General features: G+C 48.2%; 2 protein-coding genes and 1 non-coding gene across 6 annotated transcripts in view; 2 read left to right on the forward strand and 1 right to left on the reverse strand.

Annotated features, from left to right (window-relative positions):
* ANKRD27 (ankyrin repeat domain 27) overlaps nt 1–5588 on the reverse strand; it is a 60839-nt gene extending 55251 nt beyond the window's left edge. For 2 of the 4 annotated variants that reach the window (XM_086351718.1, XM_086351716.1), the window contains exon 1: nt 5407–5557. The gene's annotated coding sequence lies outside the window, so the exon portion shown is untranslated. Of the gene's footprint in view, nt 1–5094 lie in introns of all 4 variants that reach the window. The other 2 variants (XM_086351717.1, XM_086351719.1) reach the window with 2 other exon arrangements.
* A 625-nt stretch (nt 5589–6213) lies between these two features.
* Nucleotides 6214–9233, forward strand: RGS9BP (regulator of G protein signaling 9 binding protein). Its single transcript, XM_086351729.1, has one exon. The coding sequence runs from the start codon at nt 6558–6560 to the stop codon at nt 7269–7271; it is 714 nt and encodes a 237-aa protein (XP_086207855.1). The 5' UTR covers nt 6214–6557; the 3' UTR covers nt 7272–9233.
* Nucleotides 9234–9320: 87 nt separating this feature from the next.
* Nucleotides 9321–9513, forward strand: LOC147353578 (U2 spliceosomal RNA). Its single transcript, XR_015146772.1, has one exon. It is a non-coding gene; the product is annotated as a U2 spliceosomal RNA (small nuclear RNA).
* The last annotated feature ends 8194 nt before the right edge of the window (nt 9514–17707 follow it).

Genomic DNA, 17707 nt, shown 5'->3' on the forward strand with positions numbered 1-17707 from the left:
CAGCCGGTTCTACACGGCAGAGCACAAAAGTAAAGATGCCTTAGATAAAAACCACATGAGAAACAGGATGAGACAAGGTCAGACTAAAACTGAGAAGGGACACTCCTGCTCAACAGCCAGACAGGATGCTGGCAGAACACCAACACCCGCGCCCACGAGACAGACCTGACAAAGGTGGGCTCTGATGGAGGAGCGAGCCACCTCACTGGGAAGCAAGAAGACTTAGAAACAAGACAGTGCCAGGCAAGGTAAGGAGAAAGGAGTACCAGGGATGGGGTTGGGCTAGGGCGTGTGGGAGGCCTCCTTGGCAGGGACCATGGTGGGGCCAAAGCCATCAGGAGGCAGGAGCACATTCCTGGGGAGCACAGGAATAAACTCAAGGATAAACTCGGCTTGACTAGCTGTGAACATGAGCTCTGAGAAATAATAAGAATCCAGACAGGGCAGGTCAGAGAGGGGCAGCAAGGGAAGGGCCCTGAATGTCACGTCAAAACGCTGGGTTTAAATGCATGAACTGTGAACACAAAAGACTCTCCGCACCCACTGCTGGTGAATGGGATGGAGCTGGCTGTTTTTCAGTCCAAGTCATACGCCTGCTCTTGGACATCAGTCTCTGGTTGCCAATGACTGAATCCCATCCAGCAGTAGGGATACAGAGAGCTCTGTCCTGCTCTGTTCTTGACCTTTCTGTCCCAGTGTTAAAAATAGGTAATAATCAGGGGCTTCCCTGGTGGTCTAGAGTCTAAGGCTCTGCTCTCTCAATGGAGGGGGCCCAGGTTACATCCCCGGTCGGGAAGCTAGTAATAGCTCCCACACAGCACAACTAAAAATCCTGCACGCCACAGCAAAGACAGAAGATCCTGTGTGCCACAACTAAGACTTGGCACAGCCAAATAAATAAATAAAAATACTGATATGTAATAATGCTTAATGCCAGAGCTGAATTCTTATACAGGGGTATGTGCTTTAAAATAATCTGACAAGTTTACTTGCAAGAATTGGTTTTGTATTTTAAAATCACATGTGAGGGAAAGAGGTGTGAAACCTCATTTAAACTCCTTAAAAACACACACACACACACAATTCCACTCTTTCTTAAGTGCAAATGATGAAATGATTTACAGAAACCCCCCCCCAAAAAAAAGAAAACCCAGTGAAATTAGTCAGAGGTACCAAATACCCTTGCACATGAATTATTTGAGGTTATTTTGAAAAGGAGAGTCAAGCGAGGCCTCAGACCACTGCTGGGCATTTTAGGAGGTGGTGTGCACACCCGTGGTTTTGTGGTCTTCAACCGTCCTGCCAGCCCGGATGAGTCTGTGTTGTCGGGGACCATCTGGTGATAGTGTGCAGCCTGGCTCAGCAGAAGCCAGCCCAGGAAAGTCTGCACCTCCCAGAGAAGCACTCCCTGCCGAAATCTCACTGCTGTGGCCGCTCCTGCTCACCCCCAGGGCCCTGACCATAGACTCTGACCAGGCGTATTTTCCAACTGATGAGCAATATTCTCCAGCAGGCTTAATGTGTCTCTGAAGGAAAAGGCAGAAAGGGAAAACTTCCTATGCATCTCTGCTTAATACCACATGGAAGCAGTTTGATGATGTAACATGTGGTATTACAGCCACTCGTGTCCTTCTGTAATGTCTACAGCTCCTGTCCATAGGCTTCTCAAAGCACTTTGAAGCCTGGCTGCCTGGCTCCCTGCAGACGTGCAGTAACCGCTGGTCCAGTTCAACAAAATGACAGCGAGGTGTTAGAGGAAGATCAAGCTCCCAGGGAGGGATTATCTCTCCCAGGAGCTGGAAATCCACCACCCGCATGCAGGGGAGGATGAGGGGCTGGTCCTGCAAGTATCCGCAAAAAGCCAAAACCAAATGTGCTCAGAGCAGGCTAAGCACAGAGCTGGCTGGAATGTGGAGCCTCACAGTAGGAGAGAAGGCCTCAGGGCTGGAAGAGGGCTGGAAGCAGGGAAGTTTGGAGGAATACAACTACCCCTTAGAAAGCCACTCCACACCCTGTTCCTGGAAATGCAGGGGAGCCACCAGCACCAAACTCCCTCGGGCTGGAGGGCAGGAGCACCACGGACCACTTCTCAGCGCTCTCTTGGACGTGGAAGCAGCCTCAGGGCAACTCTTTGGGTCTGAACCCTTTCTAGATCTGGTATCTAGCATCATGTGGTCACATTCCCCTGCTCCTCTAGGGAAGGAGGAAGTTACTGGACACCAACCTAACCCTGCTGCTGCTGTTGCTAAGTCGCTTCAGTCGTGTCTGACTCTGTGCGACCCCATAGACGGTAGCCTACCAGGCTCCCCCGTCCCTGGGATTCTCCAGGCAAGAACACTGGAGTGGGTTGCCATTTCCTTCTCCAATGCATGAAAGTGAAAAGCGAAAGGGAAGTCGCTCAGTCGTTTCTGACTCCTAGCGATCCCATGGACTGCAGCCCACCAGGCTCCTCCATCCATGGGATTTTCCAGGCAAGAGTACTGGAGTGGGGTGCCATTGCCTTCTCCTAACCCTGGCACTTCATAAACAGAAGGAGAGCCCTGACTCAAACACTAACAGTGGTGTCCCTGGTGATCCAGTGGTTAAGACATTGTCTTCCAATGCAGGGGGTGCAGGTTCGATCCCTGGCTGGGGAGCTAAGATACCACATGCCTCAGGGCCAAAAAAAAAAAAAATCAAAAACACAAAACAGAAGCAATATTGTAACAAATTCAATAAAGACTTTAAAAACTGTCTGAGGAGGAGACAGATGGGCTCCAGGCTAAGCATTTACAACTGGCCTCCTATTCATACCTCCTAGGGTGGGAAGAAGATGAGCTCCAGGCCTGACATTCATCACCAGCCCCCCGTTTATATTTCCTGAAGCAAGAGACAAACAGGCTCCAGGACAACAAATTTATGACCAGATTCCTGTCTATATTGTGAGATCTACACCTCGATATAAAAACCAGCAACAGGAATCGGGTAAATAACCAGACATTGGGCATTTTTATGGCAGGGGCAGAGTGAGACTAAATCCTGTTAAAAGATCAGGTATTTCCCATCTTTAGGCCAAGGGAGACATTTCACATGTGCAGAAAGGCTCCTTGCGGGTCAAAAAGGAGGGGGCACCACCCCATAACATGTGATGTTAAGGGCATCCCACAGGCCTCTGGGCCAGAATCCATCCTGGAAAAAAGTTCTGCACACATGTTGAGGAGGGTCCTAGGGCAGGTCAGGTGTGGAAAAAGAAACCAGATAATTGGCTAAAGGTAAACAAAGACCTGGAAGAACTGTCCTGTGCTCGCTTCAGCAACACAGATACTACAGATACTAAAATTGGAAGAACTGTCCTATTAAATGACAATCGCCTCTGTTCTGTGCCCCTCCTCACGAGGGGGGATGTCCACACCCTTCCTCTCTGGGTGTGCATCTCTGTCTTGTTTCTGTCTTAACTAAACAGCTTCTCTGTGCTTTCTCCCACTTGTTATGCTTTGTCTCTAGTAGTAAACTTTGTACCTGCATTTACATTTTTGGCTCCTAGAGAAATGAATTTTTCACTGGGGGCAGAGGTCCAGGGAAAAATGGCTTCCAACCTCTAGCGCTTACCGTTCTGGTGGCTAGGATTCCTGGTTTTCATCCAGGCTATCCAGATTCGATTCCTGGCTAGGAAATCAAGATCTCATTTTGTGCCACCGCTTACTGCTGCCTGGCCAAGATCAGATCCACATTGGAAAAATAAAAGACCTGACAGGCCGACATGTGTAGAACAAAACCCCAGCGCCTGCCCTCATGAGAGCAACACAGTCCAAGAGCCACAAGGAGGCACAGTGAAGACCTGGAGCCCAGGCCCCAGGCAAACACCACTGCTGCCCTCCCAGCAGTGCTGCCAGAAGGGATTATCGCAGGTGACAAGGCCAGGTGAGGAGAACTCACCGCGGATGTCCACTCAGCTTCAGGGGCCCGTCTGCTTTTCTGCCACTAGGACTTGTGAGACCTATCTGTTTCTGATCCCATCTTGCATTCCCCCCCACCCCTCCCAGGCCTTCAGGCCCTGACCTCTGATGCACCGCAAACCCGTCCACCTGAAAGACAGGATCTTTCCAACACTGAGCCCTGTGCGGGACTACTCCACTCCCTATCAGATGCACTCTCAACTTCTCTGCTTGGCATGGAGGCCCTCTTATTCCTGGCCTCTTGCCCACCTCTGCAGCTTCATCTCCTTCTGCTGTCCACAAAGCTCCCAGAAGAGATGGGCTCTCCTCCCTTCTACCCATTTTATCCTAAAAACTACTCTTCCTCTGTCAAGGCCCCATTTGGCCCATAAGTGGCTGAGATGGCCAAGGGCCACAGTATCACCACTGAGACAACCAATTAAAGGACAGACTGCTGCGTGAGAGGCCCCTGAACCCAGCGCTCTGGACGGGGTTGGGGGCGGGGCCGACTGCCTCAATGCCAAACCTGGCAAGGTGCCTGGAAATGTAAATATCCTGCTAACATCTGCTGCTCCTCTCTAGGGCTGGTGGAAGGGTGCAATCAAAATAGGGGTCTCTCTTCCGGAAACCCACAAAACTTGGAAAATTCCAGCACAAGGCAAACTAGGAGTCCCCTACAGTTTCGTCTGCGCCTCATTCCCTGAATGTCCTAAATCCTCAAAGAAGACGCCCCACTTGCTCCCGGTGGCCCTGCACGACCGCAAGCGCCCACGTCCCCAGCACCTCCAGGGGCGGCCAGAGCCGCACGGCCTTGCTCACGCGCCAATGGGCAGTCCATTTTCAACGAAAAGAACTGAACAGACTCAGAATCCAGAACACCGTTTGGTGCTTCATAGTTTTCCCGGGGTAATCTTAACCCAGCTGGAAGAGGAGACCCCCGCCCCATGAGAGGCAGGCTAGCAGGGATTCCCTCCTCTCCTTCCAGCTCCTCCATCACCACGGGGACCACGACAGCCCGGCTCGAGGATCCGCACCCCTATCCACAGCCTCCCATCCACAGCCTCCCCTCCACCCGCCCCGCCAGGCCTCCCTTAAACCCCAGAAGCCACCCAGCCCGTGATCGACGGCCCTGCCTATTATTGCCCCCAAGTCTGAGCTCCCGGGATCCCAGACTGCTAACCTGTCCTGATGCCGCGGGGGTCAGAGGGCTCACTCTTCGCCAACCCCACCCCTCGACCCGCAAACACACACGAGGGGCAGAGCGAGCCAGGCTGCGGACGGGAGCTGGAGAGCACGGGCGCGGCAGTCCACTCCGCGATGGGTCCAGGCCTCGGGGGCCTCCCAGGGACAGCCAGCCCAGCTTGGGGCGCCGGCCGAGGAAAGAGCCCCTCCCCCTTCTCCGCTCCGAGGCCCCGCCCGGCCTCTGGGCCCAGAGACGCAGCCGTCCCGAGGGAACGGAGGCGCGGGAGGAGACAGGAGAGAGGACACTTACTTAAAAGGCTACATAGTTTCACTCCCCGCCCTTCCAGGAGTGGCGCCGATACCTCCCGGCCCCTCGATAAAGACCTCAGGGCCCACCACCCCAACGCGGCAGAACTGCTGCACCGCCCACCCCCGTTGGGCGGAGTCGCACCCCAGGACTCGGGTCAGTCCAATGAGAAGCTGTCTTTATTCAGAGTGACGCGTGCGCAGAGCAATCATTGAGCCCGCCCAGCCAGGGGTGGGGCTCAGGCGGCGTGCAACACTTCCTATTCAGACTGGACCAGCCCAGAGCCATCGACTGCGCCTGCCTGGAACGGGAGGGGGCGGGGCCGAAAAACACGTCTGACACAAGGGGTGGAGTCCAAGCCCTGTTGCTGGAAAGCGGGCTGGACTAGGATGGGGAGATACGGCAGCCTTTCCGCCCCGCAGATTGCCCTTTACTACTCGGTTTGGAGGACAGGGGTGTCCAGTCCTACGAAGCATACTACTTCCGTCGCTGGCTGGGTCTAAGAGTCAGAGCCCCTGGGTTGTAGCCCCATCACTTACATGCACGTGGCGTGATCTTTATCCTCCTCCCCCCTTTTAAATCTGAGCCTCAGTTTCCCCTTCTCAAAAACAGAGGAGGGTTGGATCTGCTGAGCGCTAATATTCCAGACTGTAATGGGGTGCAGAGGAGGGGGAGATGGGGGACCTGCACGTGACCTCCCCGCTCAGGGCCCCGCCTATGCCTGGTCCAGGGGATGGGAGCGCCCAGCGAGGAAGGGCGGGGGTGGGCGGATCTAAGAAACCCGACCCCGCCGCCCTTAAGGCGCTCGGAGCGAGCGGCTCAGCGGCCCGCTAGCCCTGGCGACGGCACGGGAGGAGGATGGGGACCTCAACACGGGCTTCGCAGGTGCTACCGTGGAGGCGAGAGCTGCGCAGAGATTCGGCGTGTGACTAGGAGCGCACCTGGGGAGGATGGATGAGGGAATGGCAAACCGGGTCAGCGGAAGCGCATGTTGTGGACCCTGAGCAGCGGTAGCGCCAAGCTCCTCTCAGGCCATGAGGAGTGCTCGGACCGTCCGGCCGGGGAACGCCGTCGAGGCTGGCTGCATCCTGCTGCGCTGAGTGGGTGAAGGTGAGAGGGGCGCAGGCGGCCGGGGTGCGCGGGAGAGCAGCGCCATGGCGAAGGAGGAGTGCAAAGCGCTACTGGACGCGCTTAATAAGGCGACCGCATGCTACCATCACCTGGTGCTGACCATCGGCGGCTCCGCAGACTCGCAGAACCTGCGAGAGGAGCTGCAGAAGACGCGCCAGAAGGCGCAGGAGCTGGCGGTGGCCATCCGCGTCCGGCTGACAGCCCCGCTGCGCGACCGGAGCCTGGGCGCCGAGGAGCGCGCCGAATTCGAGCGCCTCTGGGTGGCCTTCTCCGGCTGCCTGGACCTGTTGGAAGCCGACATGCGGCGTGCACTGGCCCTGAGCACTGAGTTTCCGCTGCAGGAGCCTCGGCGGCCACTGGTGCGCACGGGGGTGGAAGGCGGCGCGACCGGCGTAGCGGCGCGCGCCCTGAGCGTCCGCAGCCTGCGGCACGAGGCGCATCGCGACTTCGACGTGGAAGACCTGCACCAGCTGGAGCGGGAGATCCTTCAGGTGGGCGAAATGATCCAGGATATGGAGATGAAGGTCAACGTGCCCCGCTGGACGGTGCAGGCCCGGCAGGCGGCAGGTGCCGAGCTCCTGTCCAGCGCCAGTGCCGGCGTCTCCTCGGTGGGCGGCGTGTCGGTAGAACAGCGCACTGGGCCCTGCGACCTGAGCAAGGCCAAGGCCGCCACCATCTTCAGCGCCGTGCTGCTGGCGGCTGTGGCCTTGGCGGTGTGCGTGGCGAAGCTGAGCTGACCCGTACCTGACGGGCCCCCGCCTCCACCAACCCCTCTCGGGAGACACCCCTGGAGAACGTCTGCAACCGCCTGGACTAGGGATGGGAATGGGATCTGGCATGTTTAAGGGGAGCGGTTCTAAAGCACAGTGTGTGTAACGTGTATGTTTGTACGCGTGTTTCAAGCACACATCTGCCTGGGCAGAACGTGGCTTCCCTCTTGCTGGCCCGGGAGGAGTTAATTTTGCGCGGGCCACCAGGGCATTATCGCTAATGTATGCAAGAGCTTTATCCCCTATTAATAGAAAACCGTTCTCGGTGACCTGAGATTCCTCCCAGTTAATACGTTACCGCCTGTGCTGCTGGGGCGTGTTTACACTGAGGCTGAGCTTGGTGCCCCAGCCCCTGCGGGTGATTCCCATTCTCGGAGAGAGGCAGTTTGGAAAGAGGATGGGGTGAAATGAAGTGTGAGGTGAGGGCTATGTTTTGTGTTTGTGTGTGTTGGTTTTGTTTCCTGGAACAAGAAAGCAAATGGTAATGAGATGTGAGCAGTTTTATAACCTTCATCCTTTGGGGCCTAAGCGTAGGAGAGTGTGCGTTCTTATAGGGAGGATTACACACTTCTGCACCTGCTTGCCTACTGAAAATGACTCCCTGGGTGGGACACAAGCTTTGGGAAGGGACGCAGTCTGTCCATACAAGCACTTTCTCCTTGACTGGGGCTTATTTTTGTTCCAGAACTAGACCAGAGTTTTTGATCCTCCTTTGGGGGAGGGCTGGGGAATCCTCTTTGGAGCTCTTAATCCTAACTATCCCTTGGAATTTGCTTGCTAGCCAGTAGGAGACCTGGCTTTGGAGGGAGTTGCACAACTCCCTGACCTGGACACCCCCTGAGAGGGTCAAGTGACATCATTGGGCACAGAGGTTTTGAGCCAATCAGCCCTGAGACTGGGTTAGAACGTAACAGCTTTAACTCCAAAGTTAAGGAGCTTTTTTTAAAAAAAAACTTCCGTTTAAAAAAATCGTATGACCACATTGTGTACTATCAAAGCTGATTTTTTGTAAAAGACATTTGGCCACGAATTCATACAGTTGCCAATGAATCGTTACATGATGTCTTTACTTAAATATTTAGATTGCTAAACAAACATCTCCATTTATTTTGAAAATCTGTCTTCTTAAGGCAGGAGATCATAGCATAAACTACTGGAACCACAGGTGTAGATGACAGAAGTTAAGTGGCCCTAGCCTCTTTGTGGCAATAAATAAGGAAATGTGGAAAACACACTAGGTCCCAGGCTGGAATTTGCCTGAGCGGTGCCACCAACTCCCCACCTGTGGTTCAGAGAGAGCGTTACTGGGGAAGAACGGCTGAGAAAACAGATGCATTTAACTCTATAGATAATTTGGAATAAAACCCAGAGACTGATTTGGCTGAAAAGTGAAAAGAATTTTTTTCTCTCTTTTTCACCCCAGAAGGGAGAAAGGGGACCGGGGGGAGGGAATGGGTAGTGTTTCACAGGGCAGTTTGAAGGGCCAAGGGTCAAAAGTAAATATCAGTCCCAAGAGCTCAGTCCTACGGACCACCCTCCCAGCCTCGCTCACCCAGTCCCACTCCTCAACACACAGATAGTTAAACCACAGGACCTGTTTGTGTGTTTCTGTGATAATGATTTTAAAAGATCCACAAAATCTTAAGCTGATTAAGAGTTCTGCAACAATAACTAATAAAAGGAACTCCTTCTGCTTCATCCAGTCTGGGTGAATCTGAATTGGGCCATGTCAGTTTCTTTTTACACCTGCCTTCCCAGGATAACTTCAGAAATGACATAGGAAGTTTTCTAACTCCCCTCTTTCTCATCCACCTGGGATAAAGCATGGACTCTGTCACCTCATGTCTCTCAGGCTGGGGCATATTGTGACCCAGTGTTGGAAAATATCCCTAAAAACCAAGCCCTAAATATATTCTTTGATCTATAAAATTGTGACTCTTTGTTCTTTTGAAGGTGTTTTTGTTCATGATTCATCAGAATCTGTTATAGAAACAGCCCGTTAGAAACTGTGTAGTCATCACTTCTCAGCCTTTTGGCTAAGATCAAGTGTAGAAGTTGTGTAATCCATAGAGGGCAATTGGAACAAGCGAATGTCTTTATTTTCACTCTTTCCATCCACTTGACAGATCCTTGAGTATTTACTTACACGTGCAATCAGATGTGTACCTGGTTCTGAGAATCCACTGCTCCCTGAAATCAGTGATAAAGTACTGTACACACACCGGAAAAGCTGAATTAGAATGAAGGTATTTATCCTGTGGCTCTGTTAACCTAAACACCTCTTTGTTAAATATTCATAATATTTGGCATTATTTGGGGTTATAACATTGCCTAATAGAACTTTTTGCTCTATGATGAGAGCAAAATCACCTTCTGCTTGAGCAATAGGCTGCTCTATAACAATATCTCCCTGATCTCATTTCTCTGTATCATTCAAGAGGTTGTTTTCTGGTAGAAGCCTGATTTAATTTAGAGGTTGGATATCAAAGTCATTAATTTTCTTAAAACATTTGGTATGATCTTATACCATGATACAAGTGATTAAAAAATTACAAATATTTAATAAAGTGTATATAGGGTATAGTCAGTGTTAGAGTCAACTTTCCTAAATTAAAGGTACAAGTGAAAGGATAGGTCTTTACCTCAAAAATTAAGTGCTATTATATTGATAAATCTATCGTATGTTGAATACGTGTAAGATAAAATATACCTGGCTTCTCTTTTGGGAAAATAGCACAGCTTTATCTGATACTGATATGACAAGAACTCATAATGTCAAAACACTTATCCCGAGAACTTTAAGCTCTTCCTATTAGAAAAAAAGAACAGAACAATGTTTATAGAAGGAAAAATGCCTGGCAAATTCTTTTTTATGTACTCTAAGAATGTATGCTTTTAAATGCCACAAGGGAAAATATTTTTGGCAAGTCAAATTAGAGCATAAAATTAATGATTTGCCTAAGGTTTACAGTAAGCTACATAAGAGATGCATGATGTCCAATGACTGAAAAGCAGTTTGGGTTGAAGAGAGTTCCAGGTTGCATGAGAACCCTAATCGTGCTGCATTTTTTTCAACATGCACATTCATACTTTTTTTTTTTTTTAGCTAGACAGTTGATTTTTAGGATGCAGTTCTCTGTTCTGTAATGAGTGTTTGTTAAGGGTGCAAGCCCCAAAGTGCGAGCCTGTAAGGCAGCCTCAGAAATAGAAGTGCTATAGGACTGACTTCTGTATTCCTTCGGGGAGTGCCTCCTCCTACAAGGCCAGACCAGTTGCAGTGGGCAGGGCTCTGCCTTTCTCTCCAAGTACCTCAGACAAGTCACTGACTTCCCTGTGTCTCCCTTCCCTCATCTGTGAAATTGGAGGGTCCTGACTGGTGAACTCAAAAACATTTAACAGGATGCAGTTAGACAGGGAAGAGTTCTTTTGTTTGGGGCTTTTTTGGGGGGAGGGGGTGGCGAGGGGTTGTTATTGTTGGTTTTGGTGCATATTGAAATGGAATCTTACAGTTTGTCTAAACTTAGCCTGGTGGTAAACTTCCATATGAATTTTAAAAATCAGAATGAACTAAGCTTACTGTGATTTTAGTCTATCGCACGTGTGTAAAAATGCTACTTATTTATAGTATCTAGATTAGAATTTTTAATTCAGACTCTAAATCCAAAAGGCCTTGTGTTTATTAAACACTTGGTTTTACCCAGCAACCTAAACTGATTCTGGTAACTTATAGATGTGAAATCCCATAGTTTGTCATGGAGTCTTGGAGAATCCTTTTCTGTAACTGCCCTGTACCCTCAGAACTGTAATGGCATTGCCTACCTGACACTGGGAAACTAGCACAGTGTGGCTGGTTTTGTACGTGGCATCAGACACTAGTTGGAAGTAAAAAGCTTCATGTTTGAATGATGCTTCTAACTAAAATGGTTATTAATAATTTAAAGGGGCTTCCCTTGTGGCTCAGCTGGTAAAGAATCCACCTGCAATGCAGGAAGATAACATGCAGCATTCATAACTTTGTTGAAAAAGGCACCCTCAAATGATTCAGCTATCAACTATTATGATATTTTAAGTTATTCTTAATCTTCTTCATGTACATTTAAATTGAAGTGAATTTATACTTCACAGATTTCATTACATAAAGAGATGTTCAGAAGGACGCCAGGATTATAAATCTCCAGGTGTTTTTCTACAATACAATCATACTCTTCTTTTCATGGAAGATGGAATCCAGGAAGAACAGTAGATCTGCATATGAACACTATTTGGCTGTGGTCAACACAGATCAGAGTCATGTTCAAATACTGTTCCTTTAGCTCTTAGGAACTGACCAAAGGTGCAGGAACTGACTACATGCCCTGCATCCATGAGCACAGGATAGATTTATGTAAAAGCATTCCTCTCTTTTATTTACTTATTTTCATTTCACTCCAAAGAGGATTTTGGGTGTTTTCACTGCAGTACTGTGAGATCTTCAGCATCCTTCTTCTCTGGTGTTTGAATTTAGAATATTATAACCTTAAGGCTTATATGACAAATATTAATAAGCCACATGAAAACTCCTGTTGACAAAATAATTTTTAAGAGTCCTTTTAACATGCTGTTGTCAGGAAAGCAATTTTTAAAATACTTTATTTGGTTGGGCTGGGTCTTAGTTGTGGCGTTCAGGATGTGGCATGCAGGATCCTTAATTGCAGCACGCAAACTCTTAATTGCAGCATGTGGGATCTAGTTCCCTCACCAGGGATGGAACTTGGGCCCCCTGCATCAGGAGCATGGACTGGACCAAGTCCCCAGAAAGCAAATTTGAATGTCTTTTGTCTGTAGGTATGTGTCAGGCACATAGAGAAGATCTATGAAGAAATTTACATAAATGAAAATGTTAATGTTTGGTGGGATTATAAATGGTATTTTTTCAATATATTTGTATTTAATATTATATTGTTTTTACAATAAAGTTTGAATGTTCTTATGGTTAGTTATTAAAATATAAATTTTAACAGTTAGGGTCTCAATTTTAATGAGAAATGATTTCAGAACACACACCCCTACCCCACCAGGAACCACAAACAGGCAAAGCAGAACTTTTAGAATCTTACCCACAGGGAATCAGAAGCATGTTTTTTCTTAATTAATTTTAATTGGAGGATAATTACTTTACAATATTGTGGTGGTTTTTGCCATACATGAGTCAGCCGTGGGTGCACACAGAAAATGTATTATCAAGACAATAGCATCAAGGTTAGGAACACTGACTACAGAATCTGGGGTAGCCCTGAATTCCGATCCATTCTTATTGAAGGTGTTCATTAATCTCCCTGACCTCAATTTCCATATCCTTACAACAGGAGTAATAATAGGATATACTTCATGGGGTGGGGTTCCCAGGTGACTCTGGTGAATCCATCTGCCAATGCAGGAGATACAGGCTCAGTCCCTGGGTAGGGAAGATTCCCCTGGAGGAGGAAATGACAACCTACTCCAGTATTATTGCTGGAAAAATCCCATGAACAGAGGAGCCTGGTGGGCTATAGTGCATGGGGTCGCAAAAGAATCGGAGGCGACTAAGTTCGATGATGATGATGACGAAGACTTCATGGGGTATTGACTGTGCTAGGGGGTACTGACTGTGCTGGGGGGTATTGACTGTGCTGGGGGGTACTGACTGTGCTAGGTCTTCGTTGCTGCACGAGCTTTCTCTAGTTGCCCCCGAGCAGGGGCTCCACTTCTTCAGGGCGTGGGCTTCTCATTGCAGTGACTTCTCTTGTTGTGGAGCACAGGCTCTAGGTGCATGGGCTTCAGTATTTGCAGCACTCAGGCTCAGCAGTGGTGGCACAAGGCCTTAGTTGCTCCGAGGCATGTGGGGTCTTCCTGGACCAAGGATCAAACCAGCGTTCCCTGCACTGGCAGGCAGATTCTTAACCACTAGACCAGGGAAGGCCCATAGTCATATTGAGGTAAGATTTTTTTCTGGCACAAGGCTCAATAAATATTGGCTGCCTAAAATGGAATTGGCAGAAAGTGAAGAGGAACTAAAAAGCCTCTTGATGAAGGTGAAAGAGGAGAGTGAAAAAGTTGGCTTAAAACTCAACATTCAGAAAACGAAGATCATGGCATCCGGTCCCATCACTTCATGGGAAATAGATGGGGAAACAGTGGAAACAGTGTCAGACTTTATTTTTTTGGGCTCCAAAATCACTGCAGATGGTGATTGCAGCCGTGAAATTAAAAGACGCTTACTCCTTGGAAGGAAAGTTATGACCAACCCAGATAGCATATTGAAAAGCAGAGACATAACTTTGCCAACAAAGGTCTGTCTAGTCAAGGCTATGGTTTTTCCAGCGGTCATGTATGGATGTGAGAGTTGGACTGTGAAGAAAGCTGAGCACTGAAGAATTGATGCTTTTGAACTGTGGTGTTGGAGAAGACTCTTGAGAGTCCCTTGGACTGCAAGGAGATCCAACCAGTCCATTCTGAAGGAGATCAGCCCTGGGCTTTCTTTGGAAGGAATGATGCTAAAGCTGAAACTCCAGTACTTTGGCCACCTCATGTGAAGAATTGATTCATTGGAAAAGACTCTGATGCTGGGAGGGATTGGGGGCAGGAGGAGAAGGGGACGACAGAGGATGAGATGGCTGGATGGCATCACTGACTCGATGGATGTGAGTCTGAGTGAACTCCGGGAGTTGGTGATGGACAGGGAGGCCTGGCGTGCTGCGATTCATGGGGTCGCAAAGAGTCGGACACGACTGAGTGACTGAACTGAACTGAAAATGGAATGACTGGGCAGAAGAATCAATACATATGAAAATACTAACTTCCTATAATTTAGGTGAAATCTGCTACACCAATCTGAAAATTAAAACTTGATAAACGTGTCAAGTTAGAGAAGGTATGTAATAAAATGGTCAAGTTTATAGAAGGAAATTTAGGTTATCTAGAAGTTGGAATCTGTACATTTTTAAAGTGCAATTTATTAAGGTATAATTTTAATAGAGTAACACTCACCCTTCTGAGGTGTGCAGTTTTTTGAGTTCTGACAAATATATACAACCAGGTAATCACCACCGCAACCAAGATATAGGATGTTTTCATTACCACCCTAAAGTTCCCTCCTGTCCTCTGTAGGCATTCCTTTCCTCTCACCCTCAAATCTGGCAACCACTGATCTGATTTCTGTCCCTGCAGTGTTGCCTTTTCCAGACTGTCACCTAAATGGAATCGATGCATTTTTGAGAAAACATGAACCTTTTGAAAACTCTTCTCAAAAAGCATTCTGAGAAATCATTTTTATGTGGTGATTCTTGGTGCCAGTCATTCACAGGTGAATCTCATTTAACCACAATGATATCTTCATTTCCGGGCAGGCTGAACACACTCTCCTGGCCCCTGTTGATTCTCCAAGCTGAAGTCATCTCTCCATGGCTAGCCACGCATAGGCTCTTCCTTTCTTTTCCCGTGGAAAAACCTGATAAATAACAAACAACAGAAGTGAATTTAGGCTCACTGAGGTAGGTAGCTATGGGTAACAAACAGCATGACATGTTTGGGAAGTCTTTTTTTTTTTTCTTTCAGGATCATGCCTGTCATGATAAATCAAATGAGGACATTTATTATCATAAAGATAGCTGGGGAGGATCAGACAAGTGAAACATAAGAACCGAGAGTCAAGTGTCCCTCTCTAAAATAAGCAACTATTGTCATAAACAAAGTGACTCATTTCTTGTGATCACGTGGCACATGGGAACTGCCAACTCTAATAGGGGATGGCTGTGTATACTTACTGTCAGGCCTGGGGTAAAACACTACGCTCCTGGCAGAACAGTGCCGGGCAGGGCACCTGGAGGACATGCTGATAGGCCTGGAGACATTCCAACACTTGCTGCATGTGTGACCTTAAATATACAGATCACAGTGAACTGTCTTTCTATATCTCTTGCCCATTGCACAACTGGAGGTTTTTTCTTTCTTTCTTAGTATTTACTTATTTGGTGGCTTTGGGTCTTAGGTGCGGCACACAGGCTTCTCTCTAGGTATAGCACGAGGGCTTAGTCGCTCCATGGTATGTAGGGTGTTAGTTTCCTGGACCAGGGACTGAATGTGAGTCCATTGCCTTGGAAGGCGGACCACTCGGTGGTCTCAACCACTGGAGCAGTAGGGAAGTCCCTTGAGGTTTTTTTTCTTCTCCATTTTTTCTCTCAATCCTTTGTGAAACGCAATAGAGTTAATTTTCTCAGTTTATTACATCTTGGACTTACTTATGGTATCTGTTGTCACAATAAAGTTATAAATATGCATGGTGTGTCAAACTGATCAATCTTTTCCCTTATGCTTCTAGATTTTGAGTCAAAGGCTATAGAGGAATTTACCTTTTTCTCCTAATGCTTAGATATTTTTTTATCCACTGTTGTAGCTAGCCTCCAAGATGACCACCAATGATCCCTACCTCCTGGTGTTTACATGTGGTCCCCTCCCATACAGAATAGAGCTGACCAGTGTCACAATAGGACACTGTGGAAGTGGTGGAGTGTGACTTCTGTGGCTGTCAGGAAAGGCATCATGACTTCTTCCCTCCTCTCTTCTGAATCATTGATTACCAAGTAAGTCTTGAAGGCATCCAGGAAGCCCTGTGGAGAGGCCAATGTGGTGAGGAACTGAGGCCTCTAGACAACAGTCATATGAGCGAGCCATTGTAGAAATGGATCCCCCAGCCCCTAATCAAATCCTGGTTGACATGCTGACCACAGTCTCATGGGAGATACTGAGACGGAATCACCCAGCTAAGATGCTCTTGGTCCATAGGAACTGTGAGATAGTAAATGCTTACTGTTTGAAGCTACTGAGTTTCCAATCTCCCAAGATAAAACTCTAATTCCTTCCTCTCCCTTGCTCTGCATATTCAACAGTTCCACCTCCTAAATACTCTCTAATAAATCATTCCCTCTCCCGACCTCTCCCCCTCTTCACAGCCACTCTTCTAGTTCAGACCCTCATTATTGCTTCCCCAGCACATTCCATGGGGTTCCAGAACAGCCCCATCCAACGGAGTCATCATGCTGTTGTCAGCGTGACCTTTGAAGATACAAACTTAATCATGTCATCACCGTTTACGGCTTCCTATGGCTCAAAGCACTGAAATGACTTCGATGGTTGGGGATTGGTAAAAACATAGACTCCGGGGTACCACCCTGATCTCTACAATAGATTGTGAAATGATTATCTCAGAGCAGACAGCCAAATGTAGTGGGAAAGCAGATAAGGGAAAGGTCCCCAACTGTGGATTATGAAGAGACTTGAGATGGATGAAATTTGGCAGACTCCACCTCCCCAAACCCCAATCTGCCAGTATATGTGCACTCCCTTGCCTCTGTGTGCTTTTCTAAACATGTGGTTCTGTTTCTGGGATGTGGTCAGTACACATGTATTTGCATCTTTAGACAGAGAAGGCAATGGCACCCTACTCCAGTACTTTTGCCTGGAAAATCCCATGGATGGAGGAGCCTGGTGGGCTGCAGTCCATGGGGTCACTGAGTTGGACACAATTGAGCGACTTCACTTTCACTTTTCACTTTCATGCATTGGAGAAGGACATGGCAACCCACTTCAGAGTTCTTGTCTGGAGAATCCCAGGGATGGGGGAGCCTGGTGGGCTACTGTCTATGGGGTTGCACAGAGTCAGACACGATTGAAGCGACTTAGTAGCAGAAGCAGCATCTTTAGAAAATGATGTTAACAAAAAAGTCAACCTAAATACATCTGGTGCCATCTCTGGATTCTCTCCTAGGAAACATCCCACATTAGAATGATAGTTTGAAAATGAGGCTCAAAGAGTATGGTCTGTAAGTGTTCTGTGCTAAGTCATTTCAACTGTGTATGACACCATACAACCCTATGGACTAGCCTGTCAGGATCCTCTGTCCATGGGATTCTCCAGGCAAGAATACTGGAGTGGGTTGCCATGCCCTCTTCCAGGGGATCTTTCTGACTCGGGATCAAACCCATGTCTCTTATGCCTTCTGCACTGGCAGGCAGGTTCTTTACCACTAGTGCCACCTGGGAAGCCCATGGTCTATATACTCATCCAAAAACATAACAAATGTGTGATCACCTATAATAGCAATTGTAGGAGAAACCGTTCCCCAGTGGCTCAGTGGTAAAGAAACTGCCTGCATTTGGGGAGACCTGGGTTCCATACTTGGGTGGGGAAGATCCCCTGGAGAGGCAAACGTCAACCCACTCCAGTATTCTTGCCTGGAAAATTCCATGGACAAAAGAGCTATAGTCCATGGGGTCACAAAGAAATTGAGTGACTAACACTTTCACTTTTCATGAAAGAGTAAATTATCAAATGGCCTAAAATGCTTAAGGGTCCCAGGTGCCCTTGTCAATAAAAGGTGTCCCAGATC

This window comes from Bos grunniens, chromosome 18, assembly GCF_055505025.1.
Source record: "Bos grunniens cultivar Pamir isolate PY7600 chromosome 18, Bosgru_T2T1.0, whole genome shotgun sequence".
Classification (NCBI taxonomy): Eukaryota; Metazoa; Chordata; class Mammalia; order Artiodactyla; family Bovidae; genus Bos; species Bos grunniens.

Excerpts from the sequence above, each read along its gene's own strand:
- RGS9BP (XM_086351729.1), top strand. The coding sequence starts at position 6,558 with ATGGCGAAGGAGGAGTGCAAAGCGCTACTGGACGCGCTTAATAAGGCG.